Raw genomic sequence first — 27,644 nt, forward strand, 5'->3', positions numbered from 1 at the left:
CAAACAGTACAAATGTTTCTATGTGAACTCTGTGCTACTTACAGAGAGACAAATAACATGTTGTGATTTTGGTCCTTGAGTATGTCTGAACACTGAACTAAAAAATACATTATGAAATGAATAATGGAAACAACTTGTGTTATCTTATACACAACATTTTTGTATTCTCTTGCTCCTTTCACTTCGGTGTTGTTTCCTTGTCTGGCTCACTCCAACTATGACCTATTTAACTGTCCAAATGTTTTTCCATGGGAAACTTTCCATAGATAATTAACAAAATTAAAGTTGGGCATTTTCCGGAGTGTGTGTGTGTGTGTCGGTGTGTGTGTCGGTGTGTGTGTCGGTGTGTGTGTTTCCTGCACTCTGGCTAGGGTATAATAGGAACCTGGAGGCAGACCATCTGGCCTTATTAGAGCCTTTGTTACCATTCCCTGAGACTGCAGGGTTACCTGGATACAGCCTCAGAGGTTTTCATTAAGTCTGTGTCCATGTAATGAAATGATTAGCCACGGCAGACAGGAACAAGGCCAAGTAAGCATCAAGGCTTTTATGAGCTGTGTGTTCCATTTAAGGTCACAAGGAATCTGCTTTTCCCCTCACTGACATATCACTGCCAGTCTTCTGCTCTTGTTAAGAAAACAATAAGAGAGAACATTCACACTTTACTCAGCATCAACACAACATGATTTTAGGTCAACTCAATGTAAAGAGCTAATAAAATATATGAAGTCAGTTTGAATAAGATTGGTTTTAACTTCCTCTCACACTGCTATCAGCAGCAGTGGGTATTTGTGTTTACATGAGCGAAAAAGAGAGCGTGAGAGAGTATGTGTTAAGCTTGGGAAGAAAGAACGAGTGACTAGAAAGGGATAGAGAGTTTGAGAGAGAGAGGGAGAATGTTTGTATTGGTAATTGACAAAGCAGGGTGACATTTGTGTGAAAAGCCGCTGCTGAGTGAACGCTGACTGAGTCATGCTCTGTTAGTGGCCTGTGGCTCTCCTTCTGCTGGGGTCAGCCAACAATGACAGGGGCCTCTCTCCTTAAGTACCCAGCTGCCTGCACAAGGAGAGGAGATAGCATTTAACATTGGCCTCCTTCGGTCCCCATGCCCTTATGAAGTCTTGGCCTGTCAGTGACATCAACATGGGTCAGTGACTGAGGCTGAGGGAGAATACAGTAGGGTTGAGAGAGAGGGGCTGTGTGAGGGGATGAAAGGGTCTGTCTGGGATAAAGTGTTGAATGTAAAGTCTATTGTCAGCATTATTTTAAAGGGTGTGTCTGATAATAATTCAAGTAACTCTGACACTAAAGTAACACAGTCCTTAAAATATTGTGAATATTTTTGGTAAAAGTTTCTCTGGGATTAGACCTCCTGTAAGTAAAAAGCCACAGTGAAGTTGAAATCTCTGTCAACAAAATTTGCAGAAAGGTTTGTATTTAGAATGAAGGCAAGTAAATCATTAGAGTGGTTTGTGCACTTTAAAAAAAGTGTTTTATTTTAGTGTTAAAAAGCAGGAACGTCTGAATAGTAAACTAATCCGGTATGTCTGTTGGCTGAGTGTGAGTTTTTTGGGAAAATCTTTGGACAGCTCAGGAAGGCAGAGATTTGAGATATACAGTGTAACAGTGTCTGGATCTGAACAGTCTCTAAAGTGATGTTTTGGAAGCTTGCAAAGTAGGCCAGTGGGGCAAATTATTTATGAGTACTGTAATGTGTTCTATTTGGCCTAGTGGGCCAGCAGGATAAATGGTGAACAAACAAGGGATGTGTTTCAATGCTGCTACTGTACAGGGAGATTGTTCCTTTTTTCTTTTGCTGCATTTAGTTTTTCTTTCCATGTCTCCTGCAGTCTATAATCTGATTGTCAGGGCAGTTCTATTCTGCCAAAGGAGGAGATCAAGTCTTTCCACCATAAAAAAAAGATTGGAAAAAACTGATCAGTGATCAGTATAACAAGGCCCTCGGTGACCAAGTCTAGAGTAACAACTTCATGGTTCTTCCTCTATGTTTCATTTAACAGAGGGTTCAGATCAGAAGATCCTAAAGGAACCAGATATATTATTTACCAATAAAAGCAATTATTAAGCTACTCAAATATCAGGAGAAACCATGAGTTATTCAAATCAAACTGCGTTGAATGACCCTCACTATAACTTAATTAAAATGAGTAGTATTCAGTGCAAAATAGGCCTAATCTATTTGAGCATGTACACCTTTAGAAAAAAGGGGTTTTCGGCTGTCCATAGGAGAAACGGTTTTGGTTCCATGTAGGACCATCAGTGGAAATGGGCCGGAGTGGTGTCACACAAAATGGTCATACTCGAGTAAAAGTAAAGATACCTTAATATAAAATGACTCAAGTGAAAGTTTAAATATACTTAAGTATCAAAAGTAAATGTAATTGCTAAAATATACTTAAGTATCAAAAGTAAAAGTATAAATAATTTCAAATTCCTTATATTAAGCAAAGCAGGGGCACCATTTTTTAAATTGTTTTATTTATAGATAGCCAGGGGCACACTCAGACATAATTTACAAACGAAGCACTTGCCAGATCAGAGGCCGTCGGGATGACTATGGATGTTAGCTTGATAAGTGTGTGAATCAGACCATTTTACTGTCCTGCTAAGCTTTCAAAATATAAATAGTACTTTTGGTTGTCAGGGAAAATGTATGGAGTAAAAAGTACATCATTTTCTTTAGGAATGTAGTAAAGTAAAAGTTGTCTAAAATATAAATAGTAAAGTACAGATAGCAACAAAAAAAACGACTTAAGTACTTTACACACCTGTTTTTCTGAAAGGAGATGGTTGGCTCTAGGACCTTGAAGATGCTGGCGCCGCCGCACGATACTGCAAATGGGATTTCCTTGTCCAGGAGAGAGGCTGTTTATGAAGAAAGCTCTACTCCCTTCGACAAGGAAGGGCTGATCTGCGGATGGGAGCAGTTTGACTGAATTATTCAGCATAGGCTCTTCCACGCAAAGTTATTTTTTGGGTTGAGAAATAGCTTATCAATTTATTTTTCGTGCATATTGTTTTCGTTTTTATTCATCCTATATTCATCCTATTCATCATCTACAGTATGTTTTTGTCGTTGCACTTTGTTTTGCTGAGCGTCGCTTTTGTGGACAGCGCATCCATTGTGGAAGGTAACATTCATATGACTGAAAATCAATGCCTTTGTTCACATTAGTCCACGTTATCCGATAGAATGTGCGCCTTTGTTACTTAATTAATGTGCAATGCTTTGTTTAAAAAGTTATCATCCTATTTTCAGTTTAAAATGTGGATTTTATAGTTCCATTATTGTATAGGACCTGAGAAATGTCTAAGCAGTTGCAAAATAAGTTATAAAATGTTTTTGTTTACAACAAGAAGATTCAAGAATACAATTCTTGTTGATTATTATTAAGCATAATTGCGATACTTCCATGGGAATTCCTTTTTGAATGTATGGCGTTGTGGAAACGTCAGACTAATACTTTTACATTCCACACTTAGTATGTTTTATTTGCTGGTAATTTATCCTCTTAATTTTCAATAAAATGTTTCCATAAATCACTGAATGTGTCCCCAGACTGCATCAGATTCAATGGTGTGGAGTACAGAGGGGAGCAACAGAGCTCCTCCGCAGGACTAACCTGTCTAAACTGGACCAACACAACCCGGGACTATGATGTAATGGCATATACAGATTCACAAATGGGTAAATTACATTACACAGTCAAACATGTAATATGCCATCAAATTGATGTTTCATTGATTTTACACAAGTTTATCATCTGCTACCATTGCTGTGGTGTTCACTACAAGTGCCATGATTTAAATGTCACTCACATTTGTTTTAATGGTAAACAGTTTGTTTGGTTATAGATGTTATTTAGAGTGTATAACTGCAGGCTCTAGTCTCTCTGTGTGGGTTATATTAGCAAGGTCAGGTTTGAACTATTTGAATCTTGTTGGCAAATACCTACCCAGAGTATGCATTTCAGTAATACAGTATATCAAAGATGTCACATGCATATCTACACACAAACACGTTTGTTTTACTATCCTTGTGGGGACCAAACAGTTGATTCCCATTCAAAATCCTATTTTTTCCTAATGCTCAACCTAACTTTAACCCCTAGTCCTAACCTTAATTGTAATCCTGAACTTAAGCCTAAAATAGCCTTTTTCCTTGTGGGGACCAGCAACATGTCCCCACTTGTCAGAATGTTCCTTGTTTTACTATCCTTATGAGTACTTGGTTGATGTGTCCTTTTCTTTATGCTCTGTAGGCATTGGGGACCATAACTACTGCCGTAACCCAGACTCCTCTGAGAAGCCCTGGTGCTACGTGACTGGCCTAGATGCACAGGCCCAGAGACAATCATGTGCCATTGACACCTGCGAAGGTATTTAGCTAGGTTTCCATCCAACTGGCAACATATTTTCATGTGACTATTCTAAAAGCTGCATAAAGAAAATACGCACATTTTGTCACCAGTGGCATGTTTCCACCAAACTGACTTGTTGCAGATAAAAATCAGTACGTGATGACGTAGTGCACACAAAATGTACTTTTTCACTTAAGTTTTCATGTACCAAACAAACATCTAAATTTCAATGCGTTTCCATCGCATTTTCAACGCTACTGATAGTTTTGTCACAAAAACCGTTGCATTAAATAGCAAATGTGCCTACTCTGGTTTTGGTCCGTGTGCTCTAGCCAAAAGCTTGCGCGGGTATGCTAGTCGACATAATGAGATTATTATGGATAAGGGAGAGGATATTTTTATTTGTCATGTCACCAGAATAAGACCCTCAATATTTATTGGAAAGGAGCATCAAGATCACTGTGCACTTTCACCTAACTGTGAAGTTCATCATTTATTTAATCTGTAGCCTAATAAACTGCATGGTTTCCCAAGTCATAGTGGGAGGACTACACAACATATCAAGTTTACTTCCATATGATGGTTGTTATATCAATTTTTGGTGTTTCCACTGCCATTATTCACATAATTTATTTTAGGCACACAAATATCCCACAATGTTGAACGAATGATCTGTCGGCATTTATTAAATTGTACTGAAACTTCCTGTTTCCATCACAGCTGTCGTGATTTAATATAATTTTTTTTTATACGGTATGACTTTACTTGCATAAAAAATGTGGATGGAAACGGTTACTGAAATATATACAGTGCACAGGTGAACGCACTACATTGGGAAAATGTATGTAAAATGCTGTTTAAACATAGCTGCGACGGAGTGAATAAATATTGTGCACACATTGAAATGTAGGTCAAGGCTGGGCAAAATACATTACTGGATGCGAAAAAGACTGTCGCCTCTGCCCTTCCCTAAATTGAATCTCGATGCAGTTCTTGGAAAAGGGTGTCACTGTATTTGGGGAATGTCTAACTTTTTAAAGAGATGAAATGTAAATGTTTTTCTGAGGCTCTTTCTAACCCTGTGAATGTTATTATTAAATCCAAAGTGAGAGTCTGGAAGTGGAATGGTGGGACTTTCCCCCCCAGAGTGGGCCGTGAGAACAAAGAAAACTAAGGGGAGCCATGTTTTTCTTTCTTGGGAACCTAGAATGTATTTATTCTCATAAGGAAGCTAGAGCACTTTTGCCACAATATTTTTTGACGGTATATTTGTAGTTATTTTATAGTTATGCAACAATTTATACACAAACTAATGCAAAATTGTAGATATCCGATTAAAGTATTCTAATTCCTAATTCTTTGTGCACAATGTTCAAATAAGACAGCTAATTAGGCATCTCTAGAGAAATATCTTCTCCCACGTGAGAAGCTGTGGGAGAAGAAAAGACTAGGCCAGTTTGTCAGTTAATCCACTTTGAGGATGCTTCCTGGGGTTTGACCTTTGCTCTCACATTGTCTGGGAAGGCAGTGCATGTCAAGCAATAACAAGGGCCCTGTCCGTACTGAGCCTGTAGAGCCATAACTTGTTAGGCAGATGGCTGCCTCAGGGTAGGTGTAAGCCCCACCCTATTTCTCAACCCATTGGTGGAAAGTTATACTTTTACCATGGAGACAGTAGGTAATTGGCTACTGCTGGTTATGACCTCAGGCTCTTCAACTCCAGTAGAGTTGATAAACAACTTTTTCTGGAGGGGTAGGGCCTGACTCAGTGGCGCTCAAGAGCAGATGTTGACACTAGCAGCTTCCTTTCCCCCATTTTGCTGTGAAATGGCTGTTCTTTTTTAATTATTTAATTTCTTTATAGAACTGCTTCCAAAGTGAACAAATGAGACAAATCCAGTAGCTCTCCTTGTCCTACTGAGTCCATGCAGCAACGTTTTTAATGTCAAACAAGGCAGGGATTTAAGAAACCATGCGGTCTGATTTCTTAAAATGGGACCAAGTGAAAATTATTCACGCATTTATTCTACAATAAAAGCACTTAGTGAAATTAAACAATACAGTTAAATATAATCCACTACTACTATCATGTGTTCAAGTATGCAAACACAAAGGCAACATCAGTAAACCTAGAAAGCAAACTAACATGGTGGTCGGGCGGTGTATGGGGACTGGCTGTTGATCTTATCTGCTTTTCTCATATTGTCTCCACAGACGAAGCCCCTACAGAGGCAGGCCCCCTTACCACAGCACAGAGAGAGGTTTTTGAGCTGACCAAGTCTGGGTCAGCCCAGGGAGGGGGTGCTGTGGTCCAGCCAGTCATTGGCATCAGCCAGCGGGTACGCACAGGACCCAAGAAGAAGGACCTGGGCACTCTCGGTATGTCCTGATTGCACTGCTGAAGCAGATGGATTAACATAGGGGGGATGTCATAGGGCCATAACGTGAGCCTCAAGGTATACTCTTAAAAAGAGTGGTCCAGCTTGATGTAGCTCGGCTTGGCACAATAGAATGAGATGGATATAAATGAGTTATAAAGGACTCACAATATTATCATAGGGATAAAATGTGAGGTGCATTGATATGCACATTTTAAAATGCAGACTGTATATAAACCTTTGAATTCAGTTTGGTAACCATAGAGCCTGTGTGTTCTATCTCTCTCAGGCTATGTGGTTGGCATCCTCATGATGGCCATCATCATCCTCATGGGGGTGGGCATCACCTTCGGCTACTTCTACAAGAGGTCAGTATCAGCCACTATGCTACACTAGGTGCTCCGACTGGAGACACAGAGCATTGCAACCCTAGCTATTGTCTACTACTTTGTTAGGTTGCATCATGTGGTATGTCTGAGTGACATACGAAGTGGAACACGGGAACCACTAGACCAAATGGTGCCTCAGAGAATAGGGACACACAATGTTACATTGGTTTGCAACAGATGCTTATTTCTACAGCGCAGAGAGACCAAAATAGAACATGAACAAAATGTTCTGCTATATTATGCCTAATTAGCTGTCTTATTTGAACATTGTGCACAAAGAATTAGAATAGGATATCTACAATTTTGTAGCATTGCACAGCTTAGACTTGTTGTGTCCATGACACAGGCAGCAGTTAAAGGCTTGGAACCTCTCAGGCAGAATGTCAGTGGGGTGAGGGAGGGCTTGTGTGGGCAGTTGGCACAGAATGTTACCAGGATGTGGAGCAGAGGCCACAGGCTGCCTCCCCCTCTACCCATCCTGTTGCCTCCCTCCACTACCCATCCTGATAGCTGTCTCTCTCCAATGTGATGAGGCCTGTTCAGAAGCCACAACAACAACAACATGAAAGCGGAAGGGAGAAAAAAAAGAGGGCGCCTGTAGCCTGGCTATTTTAGGCACCCACGTTTGATGTTTCTGAAATAGTGGAGAGCATGCAGGAGTCCTGGGGGGAGATAGAGGATCTACTGCAGTGGTGCAGCAGGCAGCGAGAAGGACCCAGTTCTGCAGATGGGGGATTCTGACTGATGGCCTCTGGCACAGAACTAAATGTTCTGGAGCTCCAGGTTTGGCTGTCCAATCTGATTAAGTGACTGTCAGCGTTATCTATTCTAAGAAGCTGGGGGGTAGTGTGTTTCAAGTAGCTTGATTTTAAATCGGTCAAGGAAATTGATTTCTTTCTCACGCAGTAATATCAGGGTTAAGAAAAAAGTGTAGCCTCTGAAGCCCGTGCTTATCAAGTCAACAAGATTTGGAAGGATGGCCCCACAAGACTAGGAAAAAGTTGAATAGTGGGGTTAGGAGGATTTGCTGATTTCTAAAATTACACTATGCAGACCCAATGCGTAGGAAACAGTGCTGTAGTGGAGCAGAGCACAGTTGTGTAACGTGTCGCATAGAAGCAGTCAAGCAGGAAGAGGCGCCAGTCCAACACTATGGCATGTTCCCTGTGTTGGATGCGGTTCAGCAGATGGCAGATCGCACACCCTCAGATTGTACCCCAAATGGCACCCTATTCCCTCCATAGTGCACTACTTTTGAGAAGAGCTCTAGGAAATAGGGTGCCATTTGACACTCTGCCCCAGTCAGCTGCCTGGACTGGCTTATGTCATACTGCAGGATGCCTGCCACCACCTAGCCCCAGTCCCATCAAAACATTCCCTGTACCAGACCAGATACCGTCTCGAACAGGTCTGTCTGGCCCTGTCGTTTTTGCTACTACAAGGTTAATGGCCACTGTTGAAAATAGCCTCATCCCAGTGATATGAGACTCAGTATGGGACGTCGCCTCTCGTTCTGGTCATAAATAGAAATCGTGACCTAGCTGTCTCTGTGTTTCGAAAGATGATGCAGGTCATTGGAAGTTACCGAGGCACGCTATGAAGAAACTCTGATTCATAGCAGTGTTTTTTTTCTTCCAGGTTAGACATTAGTCCTGTAAACTGTTATTGTAAACAACCCCATGAGCCTACATAATCTGCTCCGATGATCAGTACCACTGTCATCCTAACCTCTTGTGTCTATGCTTTTTGTTGCAGGGGTCGTGACCTGAAGAAGCAGCATGAGCAGCGAGTGTATGAGCGGGAGATGCAGAGGATCACTCTTCCCCTGTCGGCCTTCTCCAACCCAACCTGTGAGCTGGTGGATGAGAACTCCATCGTCATCATGGCCGAGGAGCAGACCCCCACCCAGGAGGGCATGGAGGGGGGAGACCCCCTGATGGGCCAGCAGGCTGGTACCCCAGGAGCCTGAGCACTGACCACCCCACTGGACTGGGAATAAACAAGGACATTCAAACCTCAGAGAATCCAAATACACCCCATAGCCCCCAAATCACCCCCCTTTTTTAAAGGCCTATGAGGATAAGGGGAGCAGGGCTAAGCTCCAAAGACTAAACTTTGTGTCCTTATTGCCCTGGTTTTAACACAAGTGTCACCAACAGGGGAAAAAATGACAACAGGTGGAGCTGAAGGACTAATTTCACTCCACATGGAGACCAATCGGAGATGGTTGTGTACAAAAGTGCATGTCAGGGATGCTCATTAAGAAACAGTGCATTTGATATCCAAGAAAACATGATCATGGGCTGACGCTCTGCTATAGCAGTATGATTGTCTTGTGAATGGGGTGTGCATCAATCAACATTAATGATGGAGGGGGATGTTATAAGCTTTGGATGAAGAGTAGGAGACAGTGTTTGGAAAGGGGGAATTCATAGCCTTTTGTTATTCTTTCTTTTTCATATTGAGGTGTTCAGTAGTTTGGTGTTATGGGCTTACCTGAGAAAACAATGCTACACTTCCCCTGGCCCTTTTGGCTGTGCTAGGGCGGGTATGGGGAGGGCATCTAGTATAGGATAGCCCTGTTAAACATCTGCGTTAGACATCTTAAAGACCATTGGAACAGATGTGGAGTAATTAGTTAGCATCAGGGAACGTTTATGTCAGATCTGCAAAAGGAAAGGAAACATCTCCCGCTCTCTGAAGCTGTGACGTTGCCTTAGCATAATGCGTCTGAATGCATTTGTACATGGTTCCCCTGGTGACCTTTCAGTTTAACTCATAAGGCTGGGTGATAGAAACCAATGTGCACTAACTAGAAACATCAGGAGTCGTTGGCTTTCCATGAGAGGACAGGCTGTATGGTTCCTTATGTTAGAGACTGACAGGAAAAGAGAGACGTCTTTGTAAATCGGAGAGTCTGTTCTCAGGAGGAAATGCAGCAGCACAGCTTAGTCTGAGGTCTGGCTAGAACCGTACAGAGGCTGTCTGAATGACGCTTGGGCAGAACAGAAGTCTGTTTAAAAGTTGAAGCCTGGGGCATTAGATTGAATTTAGACCATTTTGAATTGTGTCCCAAACGTCAGCGCAAGCAGACGAGCAAAGTTAAAGGGTAAACAGGATATGAGTCCAAAACTGAGGTAACCTACCATATTAGATATGTACAGGATGGAATAATTGCATAATAAGCAGCCTGTTGCATGTTTTGAAACAGGATGCTGAAAGTAATGCCACAGTTGGTTAGAAAATGTAACGTGTTATTGACCAACACCATCTCTTGTTGGGAATAAATGTAATATTGTTCTGCTTTACATGATTGCTCTATTCTGCATCACTCCAAATGGTTGTCTTTTGTGATTTAGACTTAATCTTTGAAATGGTTAAATCATTCTGCATCACTGGTTACTCTTCAATCATTGTGGTTCCTTAGTTTTGGTGCAATGCTGTTTTTTAAATGTTTCTTCACTGTTGCTCATCATTGGAAATGAGTACTTGTATTTGTAAGTTTGGCAGATTTCAATAAAATTGACTTTGAAAAAGCATAACTGCTTCCTCATTCCTCACCTTTAAATGAATACAAATGAGTTCCTTAATTTAGCTGAAACCTGCTAAAAAAGTGAGTGACTCATGCTCACTGGGAATTCAATAAGACTCACCCATCCCATGAGCAGAGTCATACATTACCTCCCTCTAGTGGTCATCTACATCCATTTACAAAGGGAGAGTAGGGTTTGTGTGCAACTTTAAAGTTAGCAATATATTAGCAAAAAAGAAATTGTATTTTATTCATTCAACATCATGGTGATTACAATGTGTACAAATCAGTACCTTAGATTATGCTAGCATACAAAACCATGTTTATTTTAATCTCCATATTCTACAAATCCTTGATTCCCTTAGGCATATATACATTCCTTACAGCCAACTTAAATATATAAATCCAGTTTTATTTAACTACAGTTCACTTTGTCAGGGTTTACAAAAGCAGCCTAATTTAGATATTTCACTAATTTGTCCTTTGACCAATCAGATCTGAAAAATATACATTTAGCAGAGCAATTAGGGTTAAATGCCTTGTTCAAGGGCACAGACAGATTTTACCTAGTCAGCTCAGGGATTTGAACCAGCTGTCTTACTGGTCCAACGCTCTTAACCACTAGGCTACCTGATGTGATTGGTCAAGACGAATGTGGGAAAAATATCATAATTGGGTTGCCTGTGTAAACAGAGCCTTTTTAGTAAGTTGTACAATGCCTTTGAGAGCAGAGCTCTATTGAGTACACACCAGGTTCATGCTGTCCAATCAGAGCTGAGATTCTGGAGCGCATACAGAGCTCTGTGTTGAGTGGTCCTTAACAACAAGCACCAGGTACCAGTCTGGTTCTAAAGGTGTGCTGCATGTAAAAACACTATTCATCCTATAACAAACTCCGAATCAGTCAACAGCTCCAAATTCCCAAATCATAATACAATTTTAAATCTGTCCATGTGCACATGGACAAAAACAAATTCAGAGTTAATTTAGTGGATTAAAAACATTTTGTTAATTGTAAGAAAATCTATACACTACCATGTCCACCCTCTACAGTAACTTTACATTAGTAGATGCCCCACAAACCAAATGACAATAAGACTAAAGGATGATTACTGTTAACGGTTGTAGAGTGGATCTGATGCCATCAGTGAAGCATGGAAGTTCTCTAAGATCAAGGTCACATTTCAAGTTGAATCACTGTTTGACGAGGATTTTCTTGGTCAGTGAGCTCATAACATTCCTTTGACACAGCTCCACATATTTCTCTGACTGGTGTGACAGTGTGTGGCCTCCTCAGAGTGCTTGTTTGGTCCCTGCTGTGCTCTTCACACCAGAGGGGTATCCTACAAAGCAAGCTAAATCTACTTAGCTTCACATTCCAGCTCAGGCTTCATCCATACTATGAAGGTGGATATTGCTTGTCCGCCTGCCACTAACTCTAGCAGGCTTGTAGCTGCGAGTGCATGTTGCACATGGCTAGTTGAATGCCGAACTCTTCATTGAGACAATGCTAAAACTTCGATCCATGGGCAAGTCAGTGCCCCATCTTCATTTGTGCTGAAGTCAAACTAAAATAAAAGTTATCTTGCAAATTCAGCAGGCTATGGTATATTTATTACTTATCGTTAATGCAGACTTTGGTGAGCTTATCAATGCACAACCGCCTTTCTTTCCCCACTCCTATCAATACAATAACTGCATTAAGTCATACAAAAGTGGTACTGTGCTGGAAAATGTAAATGCATTCTGTCAATAATAAATGTGTAATGTGATATATTTTAATCAGTCGTCTTCCTCCAATTGAAAAGGATGACAATGCAGTCCTCAACTCGTGGCTCAGTCATTTCAGGGTAAGCAGAGTTAACTGAATTAGCCTGCCCCGGAGAAGGTTAGTTCTGAAGGATTCATTGTCATAGAAATTTACCTGGATAAAAGATGAATCACCTTCGTATGACTGGTTATTCCGGGTTGAACTCAGAGTTTACCAAAGTAACCTCGCTAACTACTCAAATCTGCTTCGTAGGATACCCCTCTGTCCTTCTGATGGTAAACAAACTTCACTCCAAATGCTCTGCCCTGGGTTAACTCCGTCAATCAGCTAGTCTGTCAGACATCTCTATTTTCACTGCTGCTGCCTGCCGAGCGAGTCTTCTCTCCACAATCCACACATAGCACACTACAACTTAAGACCCACCCGACGAGATAAAAATGTATATTAAATGCTGTGGAGAGATTGTCTCGATAAAATGAGGAATCATTGAGAGAGCAGAGAACCAACCACATAACAGAATCTGCTAGCATGGTAAACAGATGTGTAAAACCCTGCATGTCCTGGTGTGTGCAAAAAAAAAGGATTTAAAAAAATGTAACAGGACAAAAATAAATACCAACGCCTCTAGACTTCTCATTGAAATGTGTCTCCTCCCTTGTCTCCAGTCTACACACACTGCAGTGCCTTGGTGCTCTCAGAGCTGTATGGTCACTCACACACATCCACTACAGACCATATCAACATAACACACAGAGAGAGAGGAGCTTGGTCCAGCTAGCTCAGGTTATCCAGTTCCCAGATGGCATGAGTTAGGTTTGTCTTCCCCACTCCTCCTCCAGCTGTGTTAGTGCAGTCCAGGCTGTGGTCTTGGAGGGAGGGCTTGGGGATCCAGAGGGGCAGGCGTCTGCTAGGTGCCATTGTCAGCCAGGCTGGACTCCTCTGGAGGGGCTGGTGTTGGGGCTGGTGTTGGGACTGTGCTCTGGGGAGCTGGGAGCGAGGAGCTTTCTTTTGGAGGGTGGAGTCGACACAGTTTCTGGTGCAGCTCTTCCAGTTCAGCTGGCAGACGGATGCCCATCTCCTGGTTAAGGAACAGGGCCTCGAAACAGTCCTCCAGCTTCTGGAAGGCAGGCCTGGGGAAGGAGTGGGGGGAGACACAGGGGGGTGAGAGGTTACAACCAGGAAGGAAGGTCATGGTGTGAGGGAACATGAGGGAGCAATCTGCCTTCTGAGACAGAGATGCTATCTGGTTCTGAGGAGTGTTCGGTTTTTCCACTTGCTTTTGTGGCTCTAGAGGGCAGAGAATAGCCTGGATAATGTCTCATGGGGAGGCAGGGGAAAACTTTCCCACATGTGGCCGTTCAGCTCAGTTACAAACACTGTGCTTTCTGTTCCATGTACTACCCCTCACGCCCTCTCTGTTATCTCCCTCCCTCGTCTCTCTCTCTCTACCTTTGTTCTCGCTGTTACTTTGAGCCTTCAATTACAGAATGTTTTGTATACATGCCTACTACAGCTATGTTATCACTACACTGACTTGTTTAACAAAGTAATACATTCAACTGTAATACATTACTCAGCATCTTAAGCCATCAGACACTGTATAAAACAATTGTCTCAATTCACCTGTTTTCAGGGATGAGGTCACAACAAGCCACAGCCAATGGGAAGAAAGCTGGTGGGCAGTTGTCAGGGAGAAACTTCTCCATGAACTTGTCTACATTCAGGCCAAAGTCATAGGTCCTGGGAAGGCACTCTGGGTCTGCATTCACCTGCCCAATAATCTACAATAACAGAGAGAGTTAAAAATGGATATACACTCCAGATTGCAGTATCTGACCAACACTGTGGACAAATCAAACAAAATAAATGATAGCGCAATTTCCAAACACAACAAGTATCCTCCATTTCAACATACAGCCCATAGCCTAATTCTGTGAGTAAATATGAAAAGCAGGCCTTTAAAATCGTATTCTTACCTCACAAAGCACAATCCCAAAGGAGAAAATGTCCACCTTTTCATCATAGCGTTTACCTGAGGATGACAGTTAATTAACAGGCCAGCATACAATGAATGAAGAAGTGTTAAAGTGAATGATCCGTGTGATCCACAGCTCCAAGCTAGGTCCTCCTGCTCTGCTCACCGTTCAGCATCTCTGGAGCCATCCAGTAGGGGTTCCCCACCACCGTGTAGCGCTTCTTACGGTCAATGCGCCTGAACACCCTCTTCTTATTGACCAGTTTCTCAGGGGGCGGTTGCTTGACCTCCTCCACCATGAGCCGGGATAGGCCGAAGTCTGCCACCACCACTGTGTTGTCCTGAGGGAGGTCAGGGGTTAGAGGTCAACAGAATATGACGTGGCAATGTAACAGTGTCAGGTGTTTTCTTCAGTCAAGGAGCATATTACTTAACATACCTCAATCAATATGGGTCAAATAACAACAAAGGATGAGATTGACTTTACACATAAGCAGTAAGAAACAATGACCAATAAAATAAATCACAATGAAGTATGACCAGATGGGTATGTGTGTTGTCTTATATATATATATATATATATATTGCTCAAAAAAATAAAGGGAACACTTAAACAACACATCCTAGATCTGAATGAAAGAAATAATCTTATTAAATACTTTTTTCTTTACATAGTTGAATGTGCTGACAACAAAATCACACAAAAATAATCAATGGAAATCCAATTTATCAACCCATGGAGGTCTGGATTTGGAGTCACACTCAAAATTAAAGTGGAAAACCACACTACAGGCTGAGCCAACTTTGATGTAATGTCCTTAAAACAAGTCAAAATGAGGCTCAGTAGTGTGTGTGGCCTCCACGTGCCTGTATGACCTCCCTACAACGCCTGGGCATGCTCATGATGAGGTGGCGGATGGTCTCCTGAGGGATCTCCTCCCAGACCTGGACTAAAGCATCCGCCAACTCCTGGACAGTCTGTGGTGCAACGTGGCGTTTGTGGATGGAGCTAGACATGATGTCCCAGATGTGCTCAATTGGATTCAGGTCTGGGGAACGGGCGGGCCAGTCCATAGCATCAATGCCTTCCTCTTGCAGGATCTGCTGACACACTCCAGCCACATGAGGTCCAGCATTGTCTTGCATTAGGAGGAACCCAGGGCCAACCGCACCAGCATATGGTCTCAAACGGGGTCTGAGGATCTCATCTCGGTACCTAATGGCAGTCAGGCTACCTCTGGCGAGCACATGGAGGGCTGTGCGGCCCCCCAAAGAAATGCCATCCAACACCATGACTGACCCACCGCCAAACCGGTCATGCTGGAGGATGTTGCAGGCAGCAGAACGTTCTCCACGGCGTCTCCAGACTCTGTCACATGTGCTCAGTGGGAACCTGCTTTCATCTGTGAAGAGCAGTGGCGAATTTGCCAATCGTGGTGTTCTCTGGCAAATGCCAAACGTCCTGCACGGTGTTGGGCTGTAAGCACAACCCCCACCTGTGGACGTCGGGCCCTCATACCACCCTCATGGAGTCTGTTTCTGACCGTTTGAGAAGACACATGCACATTTGTGGCCTGCTGGAGGTCATTTTGCAGGGCTCTGGCAGTGCTTCTCCTGCTCCTCCTTGCACAAAGGCGGAGGTAGCGGTCCTGCTGCTGGGTTGTTACCCTCCTATGGTCTCCTCCACGTCTCCTGATGTACTGGCCTGTCTCCTGGTAGCACCTCCATGCTCTGGACACTACGCTGACAGACACAGCAAACCTTCTTGCCACAGCTCGCATTGATGTGCCATCCTGAATGAGCTGCACTACCTGAGCCACTTGTGTGGGTTGTAGACTCCGTCTCATGCTACCGCTAGAGTGAAAGCACTGCCAGCATTCAAAAGTGACCAAAACATCAGCCAGGAAGCATAGGAACTGACAAGTGGTCTGTGGTCCCCACCTGCAGAACCACTGCTTTATTGGGGGTGTCTTGCTAATTGCCTATCATTTCCACCTGTTGTCTATTCCATTTGCACAACAGCATGTGACATTTATTGTCAATCAGTGTTGCTTCCTAAGTGGACAGTTTGATTTCACAGAAGTGTGATTGACTTGGAGTTACATTGTGTTGTTTAAGTGTTCCCTTTATTTTTTTGAGCAGTGTATATATATATAAATAATAGACACTGAACTGAGACAGGTATACAGTTATACATAGGTCACTACATGTAAATCAATTAGTCTGTCTGTGGAAATAACAGACAAGACTCATTACACCTCATGGAGGGTTACCATACAGTGAAAGCTCTGTGAAGACCTATATAAGCCTGTACTTTATTACTTACACAATATGTTGTTGTGAGTTGTGTTCTACTGCTAGAATAGAACATAGCTCTAACTGGCCTGTACCAAAAAGACTACTCTGTCCCAATCAAAGACTTCTGTCACCACAACAAAACATGTTCTAGAACACCCTGCCTCCAGGTTAATCTAAGACAAGAACCTACACTACCCACGGTACATCAATCTTTAACAGTTTAGAAGCCAAACACACACTTTTGGTATAAAAGAGAAACAATGACTGATTAATGAGAGATAATGAAGCAGGAGTGGAATCTGCATGTGTTTCTGTAAATGGATCAGGAAAACTGAAATGGATCTCTGATTTTCTATATTCTCCTCTACCTGTCTATCTTTGAGTTAGCTTGCCATGTACAATTCAGGATAGGTCACCTACCAGTTTCACCAGGCAGTTGTGAGAGTTAAGATCTCTGTGGATGATGCTCATTGAATGCAAGTAAGCCTGAAATAAGGAAAAAATATGAGTCAAACCAATCATCCACAAGTGGAAGCAAACACGGCATATTAAAGACATAAATAGTGCTTTATGCTGCATAGAAAACAATGTAGCTTAAAACGTCTCCCACTAAGCCTGGCTGATAGAAACTTCATCATTTGACAATGTCTTAAGGGAACAAATAAATTATTTTGTTGCCCTACATACTTGTGTTTCTGTGGAAGGACTGTGGGTTGTAAGGAAAGGGAATCAGAGAATAAGGAACTGTCAGTATTGAAGTGGTCTCCAGGGAAATGGGAAGGCCTGCCACTCTGTTGGCTAAGACAGACAGTAAGGTATGTGGAACATATGGCTACCCCTAGGTCACTGCAAAGCCCCACACTCCAGTATGACCCATTGGCAAGAGCAATCCCTTCCTCAAGTAATTTGATCTCAGTTCATAGAGTCAGAGTCAACCTGAAACCAAGTACTGTACCTTTAAAATGCATTGTGTTTAACTACCACCATACATATTGGAAGGTGCTCCAGCTGAACAAAAAGCAGCCAGTGTCTATAGGGACAGTATTTAACCTCCAACAGTAAATATCCCTGGAAGGGGCCAACTCACCATTCCAGAAGCAATGCCTTTTGCGAAACTGACCCTCTGCTCCCATGGAAACTGGTCCTGTAGCAACCCAGGGAAAAATAAACAACAAGAAATGAATAGGTGGGCCCCTTAGTAGCCTTTATGGCTACACAGAATATTGTGGGCGTTCAAAGGAAAGTTACACAAAATCATATAGTGTAACCCACCACTGAAAATCTCAAATCAAATAATTGAAACTCCAGTTCCCTCTGATTGCTGTTGACCATATGTTTTGTTGGACTGCGGTGTAAATGATCCAATCTGGGAAGTAAGGGTGGTAATAAACTCCTTTGAATCTTCACCTGGGAACACTTTCTCTATTTACTCCCATTCCACATCTCTGCTGGTTTACATGCCAGCCAGCCCACCACTGAGCCAACAGCCTTTATCTGAGCAGAGTTTACCTCAGGTCAAGTCAGTCCCAGTCCCACACAGCACAGGCCCTTAAAGGGATAATTTGGGATTTGGCAATGAGGCACTGTATCTAATTTCCCAGAGTCCGATGAACTTGTGGATACCATTTTTCTGTCTCTGTGTCCAGTATGAAGGAAGTTACAGGTAGTTTTGTGAGCCAATGCTAACTAGCATTAGCACAATGTCTGGAAGTCTGACTTCCAGACATTGTGCTTAACTCTAACTTCCTTCATACTTGCCAGACATAAAAATGGTATCCACAAGTTAATCTACAGACCAGTATCCCTTCTTTCTTTTCTCTCGAAAACTAGAGCGTGCCGTATTTGGCCAGCTCTCTTGCTATCTCTCTCAGAATGACCTTCTTGATCCAAATCAGTCAGGTTTCAAGACTGGTCATTCAACTGAGACTGCTCTTCTCTGTGTCACGGAGGCTCTCCGCACTGCTAAAGCTAACTCTCTCTCCTCTGCTCTCATCCTTCTAGACCTATCTGCTGCCTTTGATACTGTGAACCATCAGATCCTCCTCTCCACCCTCTCCGAGTTGGGCATCTCCGGTGCGGCTCACTCTTGGATTGCGTCCTACCTGACAGGTCGCTCCTACCAGGTGGCGTGGCGAGAATCCGTCTCCGCACCACATGCTCTCACCACTGGTGTCCCCCAGGGCTCAGTTCTAGGCCCTCTCCTATTCTCGCTATACACCAAGTCACTTGGCTCTGTCATATCCTCACATGGTCTCTCCTATCATTGCTACGCAGACGACACACAATTAATCTTCTCCTTTCCCCCTTCTGATAACCAGGTGGCGAATCGTATCTCTGCATGTCTGGCAGACATATCAGTGTGGAGGACGGATCACCACCTCAAGCTGAACCTCGGCAAGACGGAGCTGCACTTCCTCCCGGGGAAGGACTGCCCGTTCCATGATCTCGCCATCACGGTTGACAACTCCATTGTGTCCTCCTCCCAGAGTGCTAAGAGCCTTGGCGTGACCCTGGACAACACCCTGTCGTTCTCCGCTAACATCAAGGCGGTGACCCGATCCTGTAGGTTCCTGCTCTACAACATTCGCAGAGTACGACCCTGCCTTACACAGGAAGCGGCGCAGGTCCTAATCCAGGCACTTGTCATCTCCCGTCTGGATTACTACAACTCGCTGCTGGCGGGGCTCCCTGCCTGTGCCATTAAACCCCTACAACTCATCCAGAACGCCGCAGCCCGTCTGGTGTTCAAACTTCCCAAGTTCTCTCACGTCACCCCGCTCCTCCGCACACTCCACTGGCTTCCAGTTGAAGCTCGCATCTGCTACAAGACCATGGTGCTTGCCTACGGAGCTGTGAGGGGAACGGCACCTCCGTACCTTCAGGCTCTGATCAGTCCCTACACCCAAAGAAGGGCACTGTGTTCATCCACCTCTGGCCTGCTCGCCTCCCTACCTCTGCGGAAGCACAGTTCCCGCTCAGCCCAGTCAAAACTGTTCGCTGCTCTGGCACCCCAATGGTGGAACAAGCTCCCTCATGACGCCAGGACAGCGGAGTCAATCACCACCTTCCGGAGACACCCGAAACCCCACCTCTTTAAGGAATACCTGGGATAGGATAAAGTAATCCTTCTAACCTCCCCCCTACTACCCCCCCCCCCCCCCCCAAAAAAAAATATATAGATGTACTATTGTAAAGTGGTTGTTCCACTGGATATCATAAGGTGAATGCACCAATTTGTAAGTCGCTCGTAAATGTAAAATGTAAAATCTGACTCTGGGTAAATAGATAAAGGGCCTCATTGCCAAAATCCCAAAGTCTCCCTTTAAGGAAAACAGTAACAGCTATTTATTTATAAACTATATTTTGGTGCAGTGGGAGAGAAGAGAGAGGGTTAAGTGAATTAATTAGCTGAAACACACCATGTCTCTAATGAAATCCTTCAGTGTGCCTCCCTCAATAAACTCGGTTATTAAATTCAGCCTCTTGTCCTTGTATAGCACGCCGATGAACTTCAACACGTGGGGATGTTCCAGACTCCTCATCACTTTGACCTGGAGAGAGAGATACACTTAAAGCTGCAATCCTTAATGGTGAAACAGCCACGGCCTGTAAACAACCAACACAGTATTTTCAACCTCGGACATCATTGCACGCGCAATAGAAGACCACAATATGTACTGACCTTTTTTTTACCATGCTGCGTGACGCTCTTCAACTCGACAACAAAAACAATAACAACGGTGGTGGGCGGCCAGTGGCGCCATTTCCCCTTACTGCAGATTCCATCTTTAAAAACTCACCTTTATGCTTTCAATCTGAACTTTAACACCACAGCAATCAATTTCCACATTTTATCTTTGAAAAACATCTGAAGCTTACGTTTCCCTCCGAAGACTGAAGCAAATCCGTAAAGATGAGTGGACTAGACTACTGACCTCCTTTAGAAAGGTCTTCTGCGTCTCCTCATCACAGCGAATCAACTCCTTCATCACCATCACCTCACCAGTGGCTTTGTGGGTTACCTGTCAATGAGGAGAAAAACAAAACACTGACGTCTGTGTGAAGGCATGTGAAGGCATGGAGTAGATGTGAGAGATTGAGATGTGTGTGGAAAAAAAAGAGGTTGATTGTTGGGTGAGGAGCTGACCTTGATAGCCTGGCCGAAGAAGCCCTTGCCCAGCACTTCTCCGTGGATGAGGTCACAGGGGCGGAAGATGCGATGGGAGCAGCTGCTGGAGGAGCGCAGGGATTCGGAGCGCCCAATGTCCCGGGTCAGGATAGGGCGTTCCTTAGGGGAGGTTGGCCCAGGGGACTTACAGATGCTGTTGCTACGCCTTCCATTTACAGAGAGGGACAAATGTCAATTAGACATACGTAGATCAAGATATACTGGAACAAATTATAAATAACTTTGTATCTCTCCATTTCTGCCCCCAATGATTAGACTCTCTCTCCTAAGGTCGGCTGGTTCAGCTGTACCTTAGAGACCTCCTCTTTAGGGTGCCGTCATCCACCACGTCTGTCCTCTCCAGGACACTGTTAGAGGGCGAAGACAGGCGCATGCGGGAGGTGGCGGGGACCCCCAAGCGGTTTTGCGAGGACCCCAGTCTGAGCCTGTCCAACCGCTGCCTGACTGGATCATACTCTATGAGCAACTGCAGTGTCTGACTGGTCCGATGGATGAGGTCCTCCACCTGAAAACACCAATGAAAATACATAATCTGCTTGGACAAAGTCCTCTCTGACATAGTAACATGAGCACGCAACACTAATGAGAGAGGTATTGGTATACAGCCCATAGAACACGGGATGGAATTAGAAGAACTAGGCAGGGTTCCAATGAGAACAGGTTCCTGATTCCTGACCACCCGAAGAGCTATCAAATTGACTTATACAACATGACTTGAATGGAGCCGAAGAATTTTAATTCGAACACACCTTGTGGCAAACAGGAAAGGTGGGAACTAAAATTATATCAGTGAATGCACCATTGGAATGCACATGGTTTGGTAAGGTGGTGTGGTGAGATTGTGTTGAGTCCTTCCAGATGCCATCCTCCCCAACTAAAGAATGTTTAAATTAAGGCAGAGTGGACAGAATGCAAAGATCACGTTCTGTCTTCTATCCACCTCATTTTAGAATGTGTCTATGGGCATAGCCAAACAATGGAAGTGATGGATTTGACTTCCACTTTACTTACCTACTAGAGCGGGCCGGTGGCAAACTTGCTTGAGTAAATTATTTGAAGGAGTCAATATATAGAGTATAAAAGTCAAGTAAACAAGTGTAATTGTATATGTAGCCTATTTCATTCACGTTTGCTAATGTTAGCTAGACCTACTAGTAGTTCTGTTGTGATAATTACATTAGTGGTGTTGTTTAAGAGTTAAGGACCGTCCACCAAGCCAATAACGATAACTATAATGAGAAACTATAGGCTACATAACTATAAAACGTTGGTGAGCCTGTACAGGAAAGTTTATCATTCTATAGTCCTGCACCTGTCAATCAACTGATCAACGCATCCTACTGTACACTGCCTATTAATAAGGGGGTAACACAAAACCATTCATGAGGTCTCTAAATCATAGATACTGGTTCACCCTATTCAGTGTTGTCAAGGTATGTTTTGTCATAATAATAATACTTTAATGTACATGTAGGCCTAACAAAAAAAGAATATAACCTGTATTTAAATGTAGCAATTCGACAAACGCCATTTAGCCTGAGCATCTTTTACAGCATGTCATTGACTCATTGTTTAAGTGGTTTGCAAGTGATTTTGGTTTTTCTAACGGTTGTCAATTCCTTTGGGTCTTCTTTTTCACTGTGCTCAACTAGGTTATGCCTGTGCTACTACACTATATATACACGAAAGTATGTGGACACCCCATTAAATTAGTGGATTCTACCATTTCAGCCACACCCGTTGCTGACAGGCGTATAACATTTAGCGCACAGCCATGCAATCTCCATAAACAAACATTGGCAGTAGAATGGCCTTATTAAAGAGCTCAGTGACTTTCAACATAGCACCGTCATAAAATGCCACCTTTCCAACAAGTCAGTTCGTCAAATGTCTGCCTTGTCCCAGTCAACTGGAAGTCCTGTTATTGTGAAGTGGAAACGTCTAGGAGCAACAATGGCTCAGCTGCGAAGTTGTAGGCCACACAAGCTCACAGAACGGGACCGCCGAGTGCTGAAGCGTCTGTCCTCAGTTGAAATACTCACTACTGAGTCCCAAACTGACTCTGGAAGCAATGTCAGCACAAGAACTGTTCATCGGGAGCTTAATGAAATGGGTTTCCATGACCGAACAGCTGCACACAAGTCTAAGATCACCATGCAAAATGCCAAGCGTCGGCTGGAGTGATGTAAAGCGCGCTGCCATTGGACTCTGGTGCGGTGGAAACACGTTCTCTGGAGTGATGAATCACGCTTCACCATCTGGCAGTCCGACGTACGAATCTGGGTTTGGCGGATGCCAGGAGAACGCTTCCTGCCTCAACGCATAGTGCCAGCTGTAAAGTCTGGTGGCCGAGGAATAATGGTCTGGGGCTGTTTTTCATGGTTTGGGCTAGGCCCCTTAGTTCCAGTGAGGGGAGATCTTAATGCTACAGCATACAATGACATTCTAGACGATTCTGTGCTTCCAACTTTGTGGCAACAGTTTGGAGAAGGCCCTTTCCTGTTTCAGCATGACAATGCCCTCATGCATAAAGCGAGGTCCATACAGAAATGGTTTGTCGAGATTGGTGTGGAAGAACATGACTGGCCTGCACAGAACCCTGACCTCAACCCCATCAAACACCTTTGGGATAAATTGGAACGCCGACTGCGAGCCAAGCCTAATCGCCCAACATCAGTGCCCGACCTCACTAATGCTCGTGGCTGGACGGAAGTCCCCACAGCAATGTTCCAACATCTAGAGGAAAGCCTTCCCAGAAGAGTGGCGGCTGTTATAGCAGCAAAAGGGGGACCAACTCTATGTTAATGCCCATGATTCTGGAATGAGATGTTCAACTTTTGGTCAGGTAGTGTATTTGCAATGCATCAGTGCAACAATGTTATCATTACCAGCCCAAAAAGACAACACTAATGCACTTTCTCTCCTCAACTTTCCCCAAAATGCATTTTCTATGCTGTACGCCTGTTTTACATTCAGCAATTAGTAAAAGCAAGCCCGCTTCTTTCCCTGAATTGGTTATTGGGCTTAGTATTAAAAAGTATCAAAATAAATGTCCTATAGCTTTTGTAGCCTATAGCTTTCTTGGGATTTCACAAGAAGAGGAATGGCCTATTGTGGAGAGGCTTACGTAGCCTATAACCTGTTGCGCACGGGAACAGCCGGAAGAGAGAGGGTAGTGATGTGTAGCTGAGGTAAGAAGCTAAATACTAGCCTGATATTAGGCCATTCATTAACTAAATATTAGGCCTATAGGCAAAATAATTACCTGTCAAAGTGCAAGAAAAAAAAGTGAACAGATGATGAAATAGAAAATGTGTAGTGTGTTCCTCCAGGCTGCACTCTGTGGTCCCTGGGCCGGGCACGCAAAGTTCCACTATTGATTAGGCATAGGCCTACATTTTTAAGACAAGACAATTATTATACCCGGGCTACAACAACACAGTGCAACAAGAAATGTATTGTCATTCTCAAGTGAATATACAATTATTATCCATAGGTTGTAAACTGCAGTGACGTTGGCAAATTTGAATAACCGCTTAAACGTCCTGTTTTGTTTCATGCCAAAATAACTGCATAGGTCTACAGCCTAGGCATGATTATGAAACAATATGGATCAGTTTGTGTCTGTTCTCGACAGTTTAGAAGGACAAGAAAGGTACATTAGCAGGCCGCTCATATGGTGTATTTTGTCAGGATGTAGTCTATCGATGTTAAGATAGGCCTACTATAAGAAAATATGTGATTCTCCTTTCAAACTCTCCGGCCGCTAATGCTGTAGCCTATTTTACATTCAGCAAGCAAGAGCAAGCGCGCATCTCTCCTACTATAGGCTATAAGTAGGCAAAAAAATAAAAAAATAAGTGTCCAACAACATTTTGTAATCTGCTTTTTCCTGGGACTTCACAAGATGTAAGAGGAATAGCTGTGGCAGCGGAGAGGCCAGGTGCGTAATTGTGCAACAGAAAGACAGAGGCTAGAAATGTAGCCTATAGCATAAGTAGAAGCATATGCATATTATATCATAATTCATGAGCTCAATGTTAGGCTTAGTACCGCAGTGAATATGTCCTGTCAATTTACACAGCGAAAGAAAAAAAGTTGATCCTGAAGCTGATCCCGAAGCTGTGCTGAGTGTGCTCCCTCCCAGTCCCTGAGAACGCAGCTGGAAAAGCTACATTATGTTTCAGTTTTTTAGGGACAAGAAATATCTTACCTAGGCTACAACAGCACAGTGTAATGAAGAATATTATTATTGTTTTGAAGTGAGTACAAAACTCTAGTCTAGGCTGTAAACTGCAGTGAATAGCATATGTAATTTGAATAACCAGACAAACGCCCGGCGTTTTTAATGCATTCCAGTATTTGGATCAATTATGGGGGGGATTTCTCTGCAGTTTTGTCTACAAAGTCCAGACCCATAAGGCCAGTGATCTATTGTATTTTGTCAGGATGTTTCGGCTAACAGAAACATGCTAATGCAGGGATTTCTAGTGGTGCACATATGAATTATGAATAATGTGCGAGCGCGCGGGAAGTTGTATCCATAGTTTCTGCGTTTGGCTTCCGTGTTTTAAAAGTGTTTGAAAATGAGGTGCATAATAGAGCAACGGTCGCAAATACTTATGTAATAGTCACGCTTTATTAAACACTACTGGGTTACTACTGAATAGAGACTACATTTCATTGCTTTATTCAAACTACTGAATGTTATGAAGTTAACCACGTAAAACGTCAGTGAATGGTGAAAAACAGTATCACGCAACTCACCTCTTCCTCCATCAGTGTCCCCACTGGAAGACCGTTGATCTCCAGGATCCTGTCACCAACGTGGATGGCATTCCGAACTTCCGGGCTGATATGCATCCCTCTGACTCTGAGAGAAATACAGCACAAATACATGTCTGTCAGAAGCACCAGTATCAGCATGAACTATGACCTGAATTCATACAGGTCTATCAGAAGAGAGCTGGTTCTATTGACTAATCAGCAGTGAGCACCTAGACAATACACAGGTGGGTGTGTCTGACTGTCCACAACATCAAGTACATCAATCAACTAATGAGCGACTCTTTTGGCCGAGTCCTGATCAAGACTATAATAACGCCACCAAAGTAAAGAGACGTGGGATTTAACATCCAGGTTACATAGTCTTATTGGTGATGTACAAACATCTGGGTACCAAGGAATAATGCCTTGTTATTCACCAAACCTATAATCAGTTACATAACACATGACTCATCCTGTCCCACTCAAGTCCTAGACAGTCAGGGGTGTATGGATTCACTGGCTGTGAGTGACAGTTAAATCCACTCACTCTTTGACTTGCACGCTAGCTAAGCCGCTGGCTGCGTCCCCTATGACAGAGACAGAAAAGCCCCTCTTGCTGTTGGTGGCAGAGGGCATGGAGATGAGGGTGACCGTGTGAGGCAGAGAGTCCAGGGACGAGTCGGCCGAACGCTTCTCCAACACGGGTGCCAGGACTACCAGCTTATAGCACTTCCCACTGCACCAAGAGGAAGAGGAAGAGAGAGGAGAGAAGAAAGAAGGAATAAGGGGCAGTGTTGTGGATAATGATGTTATTAAAGTGTTCATCAACATGTTCTACTTCACCTATGTCATCTGTCTGTACGTTGTTTCAAAACAATTGCCCTTTGCGAACAATAAAGTTTTATTGTAGAAAAATATGTAGAGCAGAAGAGAGCAGGAAGGAGGGGTATGGAGAGAGTCAGACCGTAGAGGGAGCTCAGGTGAGACAACATATTCAATCAGAAATAGAGCGATGCTGCCTATTTCCAATAACATAAATCACATTCCCTAAACTGCCTCTATCAATATCAGACTAAACAAAAAAATGGAACAGAATTAAAACAACTCTCACCAGTACAGTTTGGAGCGCTCTACCAGAGCATAGGTGTCCCTGTCCTCGATGACCACTTTGCAGCTCAGACACACAAAGCACTCTGGGTGATACTTGTATTCTCCGGCCACCTGGAAGAACAGATACAGGTGGGTTTGTCTTTCCCATGGCGTTCCAGCTTCATGGAGAGAACACTGTGCTGTGTGCTGTTCTGTCCGGTGTTGTGTGCTAGATGGTGTTGTGTTCCGTGTGCTGTCCTCTCTTTGCGGCAGTGACACAGTCAGTAACACCTGCTCCACTCTTAACCTATCTGGAATATGCTATGATGTCATCCACCTCCCCGGGACCCAAGCCCTGCCTTCTCTAATCACAGCATGCCTCTCACTGACGCTCTCTCTTTTCACACATTAACAAACTCTGAAAGAAAGTCTGGTTCTCTCACGCATGTACAACAGCTTACTCATTCACATGTTACTTCTCTATAACTTCCACACTCCCAATCTATTGGTCTTGCTCTCATGCTAAATTAAACAAAGTATCCACCTCCTGAAGCAAGGGACACACACACACACTCCTACACACAGGGTATGTGCCATAGAGGAGGTTCAGAGGCCACTTCATGTGGGTTTGAACTTCATTCCTGGATCTGAAGTGATCATGTGATGTTAAGGCTGGGCGGGCAGCTGGAAAATCTAAAATGTGCTCCTGTACATGAGGCCTGGAGAGATAATCTATTTAAACCAGTCAGTGTTAACAGACTTCAATTTCATTGGAGTCTTAAGTCTACAACAACAATGAGCTGCAATGCCTTCTAAAGCTGGAATTCAATTTTGGTTAGAGATTTTGTCTCAAGACCTAAGCTCCTCACCAGAT

General features: G+C 43.5%; 2 protein-coding genes across 4 annotated transcripts in view; one reads left to right on the forward strand and one right to left on the reverse strand.

Annotated features, from left to right (window-relative positions):
- Positions 1 to 2,875: 2,875 nt before the first annotated feature.
- pik3ip1 (phosphoinositide-3-kinase interacting protein 1) lies at positions 2,876 to 10,691 on the forward strand. The gene is made up of 6 exons (XM_014161206.3): positions 2,876 to 3,152; positions 3,581 to 3,709; positions 4,284 to 4,400; positions 6,597 to 6,761; positions 7,050 to 7,128; positions 8,905 to 10,691. Exons 1-6 carry the CDS (start codon positions 3,086 to 3,088, stop codon positions 9,116 to 9,118), a joined length of 771 nt encoding a protein of 256 aa, XP_014016681.1. The 5' UTR covers positions 2,876 to 3,085; the 3' UTR covers positions 9,119 to 10,691.
- A 215-nt stretch (positions 10,692 to 10,906) lies between these two features.
- The window catches only part of LOC106580321 (LIM domain kinase 2), a 35,879-nt gene continuing 19,141 nt past the window's right edge, over positions 10,907 to 27,644 (reverse strand). For all 3 annotated transcript variants that reach the window (XM_014161204.3, XM_082966322.1, XM_014161205.3), the window contains 13 exons: positions 26,793 to 26,902; positions 26,229 to 26,417; positions 25,682 to 25,787; positions 21,205 to 21,419; positions 20,873 to 21,059; positions 20,661 to 20,747; positions 20,145 to 20,276; positions 17,813 to 17,869; positions 17,146 to 17,211; positions 14,594 to 14,768; positions 14,429 to 14,484; positions 14,076 to 14,233; positions 10,907 to 13,582 (listed from right to left, as the gene is read on the reverse strand). In XM_014161204.3, coding sequence (XP_014016679.1) covers positions 13,360 to 13,582; positions 14,076 to 14,233; positions 14,429 to 14,484; positions 14,594 to 14,768; positions 17,146 to 17,211; positions 17,813 to 17,869; positions 20,145 to 20,276; positions 20,661 to 20,747; positions 20,873 to 21,059; positions 21,205 to 21,419; positions 25,682 to 25,787; positions 26,229 to 26,417; positions 26,793 to 26,902 — 1,761 coding nt within the window. In that variant the 3' untranslated portion in view covers positions 10,907 to 13,359. The remainder of the gene's footprint in view (positions 13,583 to 14,075; positions 14,234 to 14,428; positions 14,485 to 14,593; positions 14,769 to 17,145; positions 17,212 to 17,812; positions 17,870 to 20,144; positions 20,277 to 20,660; positions 20,748 to 20,872; positions 21,060 to 21,204; positions 21,420 to 25,681; positions 25,788 to 26,228; positions 26,418 to 26,792; positions 26,903 to 27,644) is intronic.

Source organism: Salmo salar, chromosome 20 (assembly GCF_965601325.2).
Source record: "Salmo salar chromosome 20, fSalSal1, whole genome shotgun sequence".
In the NCBI taxonomy this organism is placed as follows: Eukaryota; Metazoa; Chordata; class Actinopteri; order Salmoniformes; family Salmonidae; genus Salmo; species Salmo salar.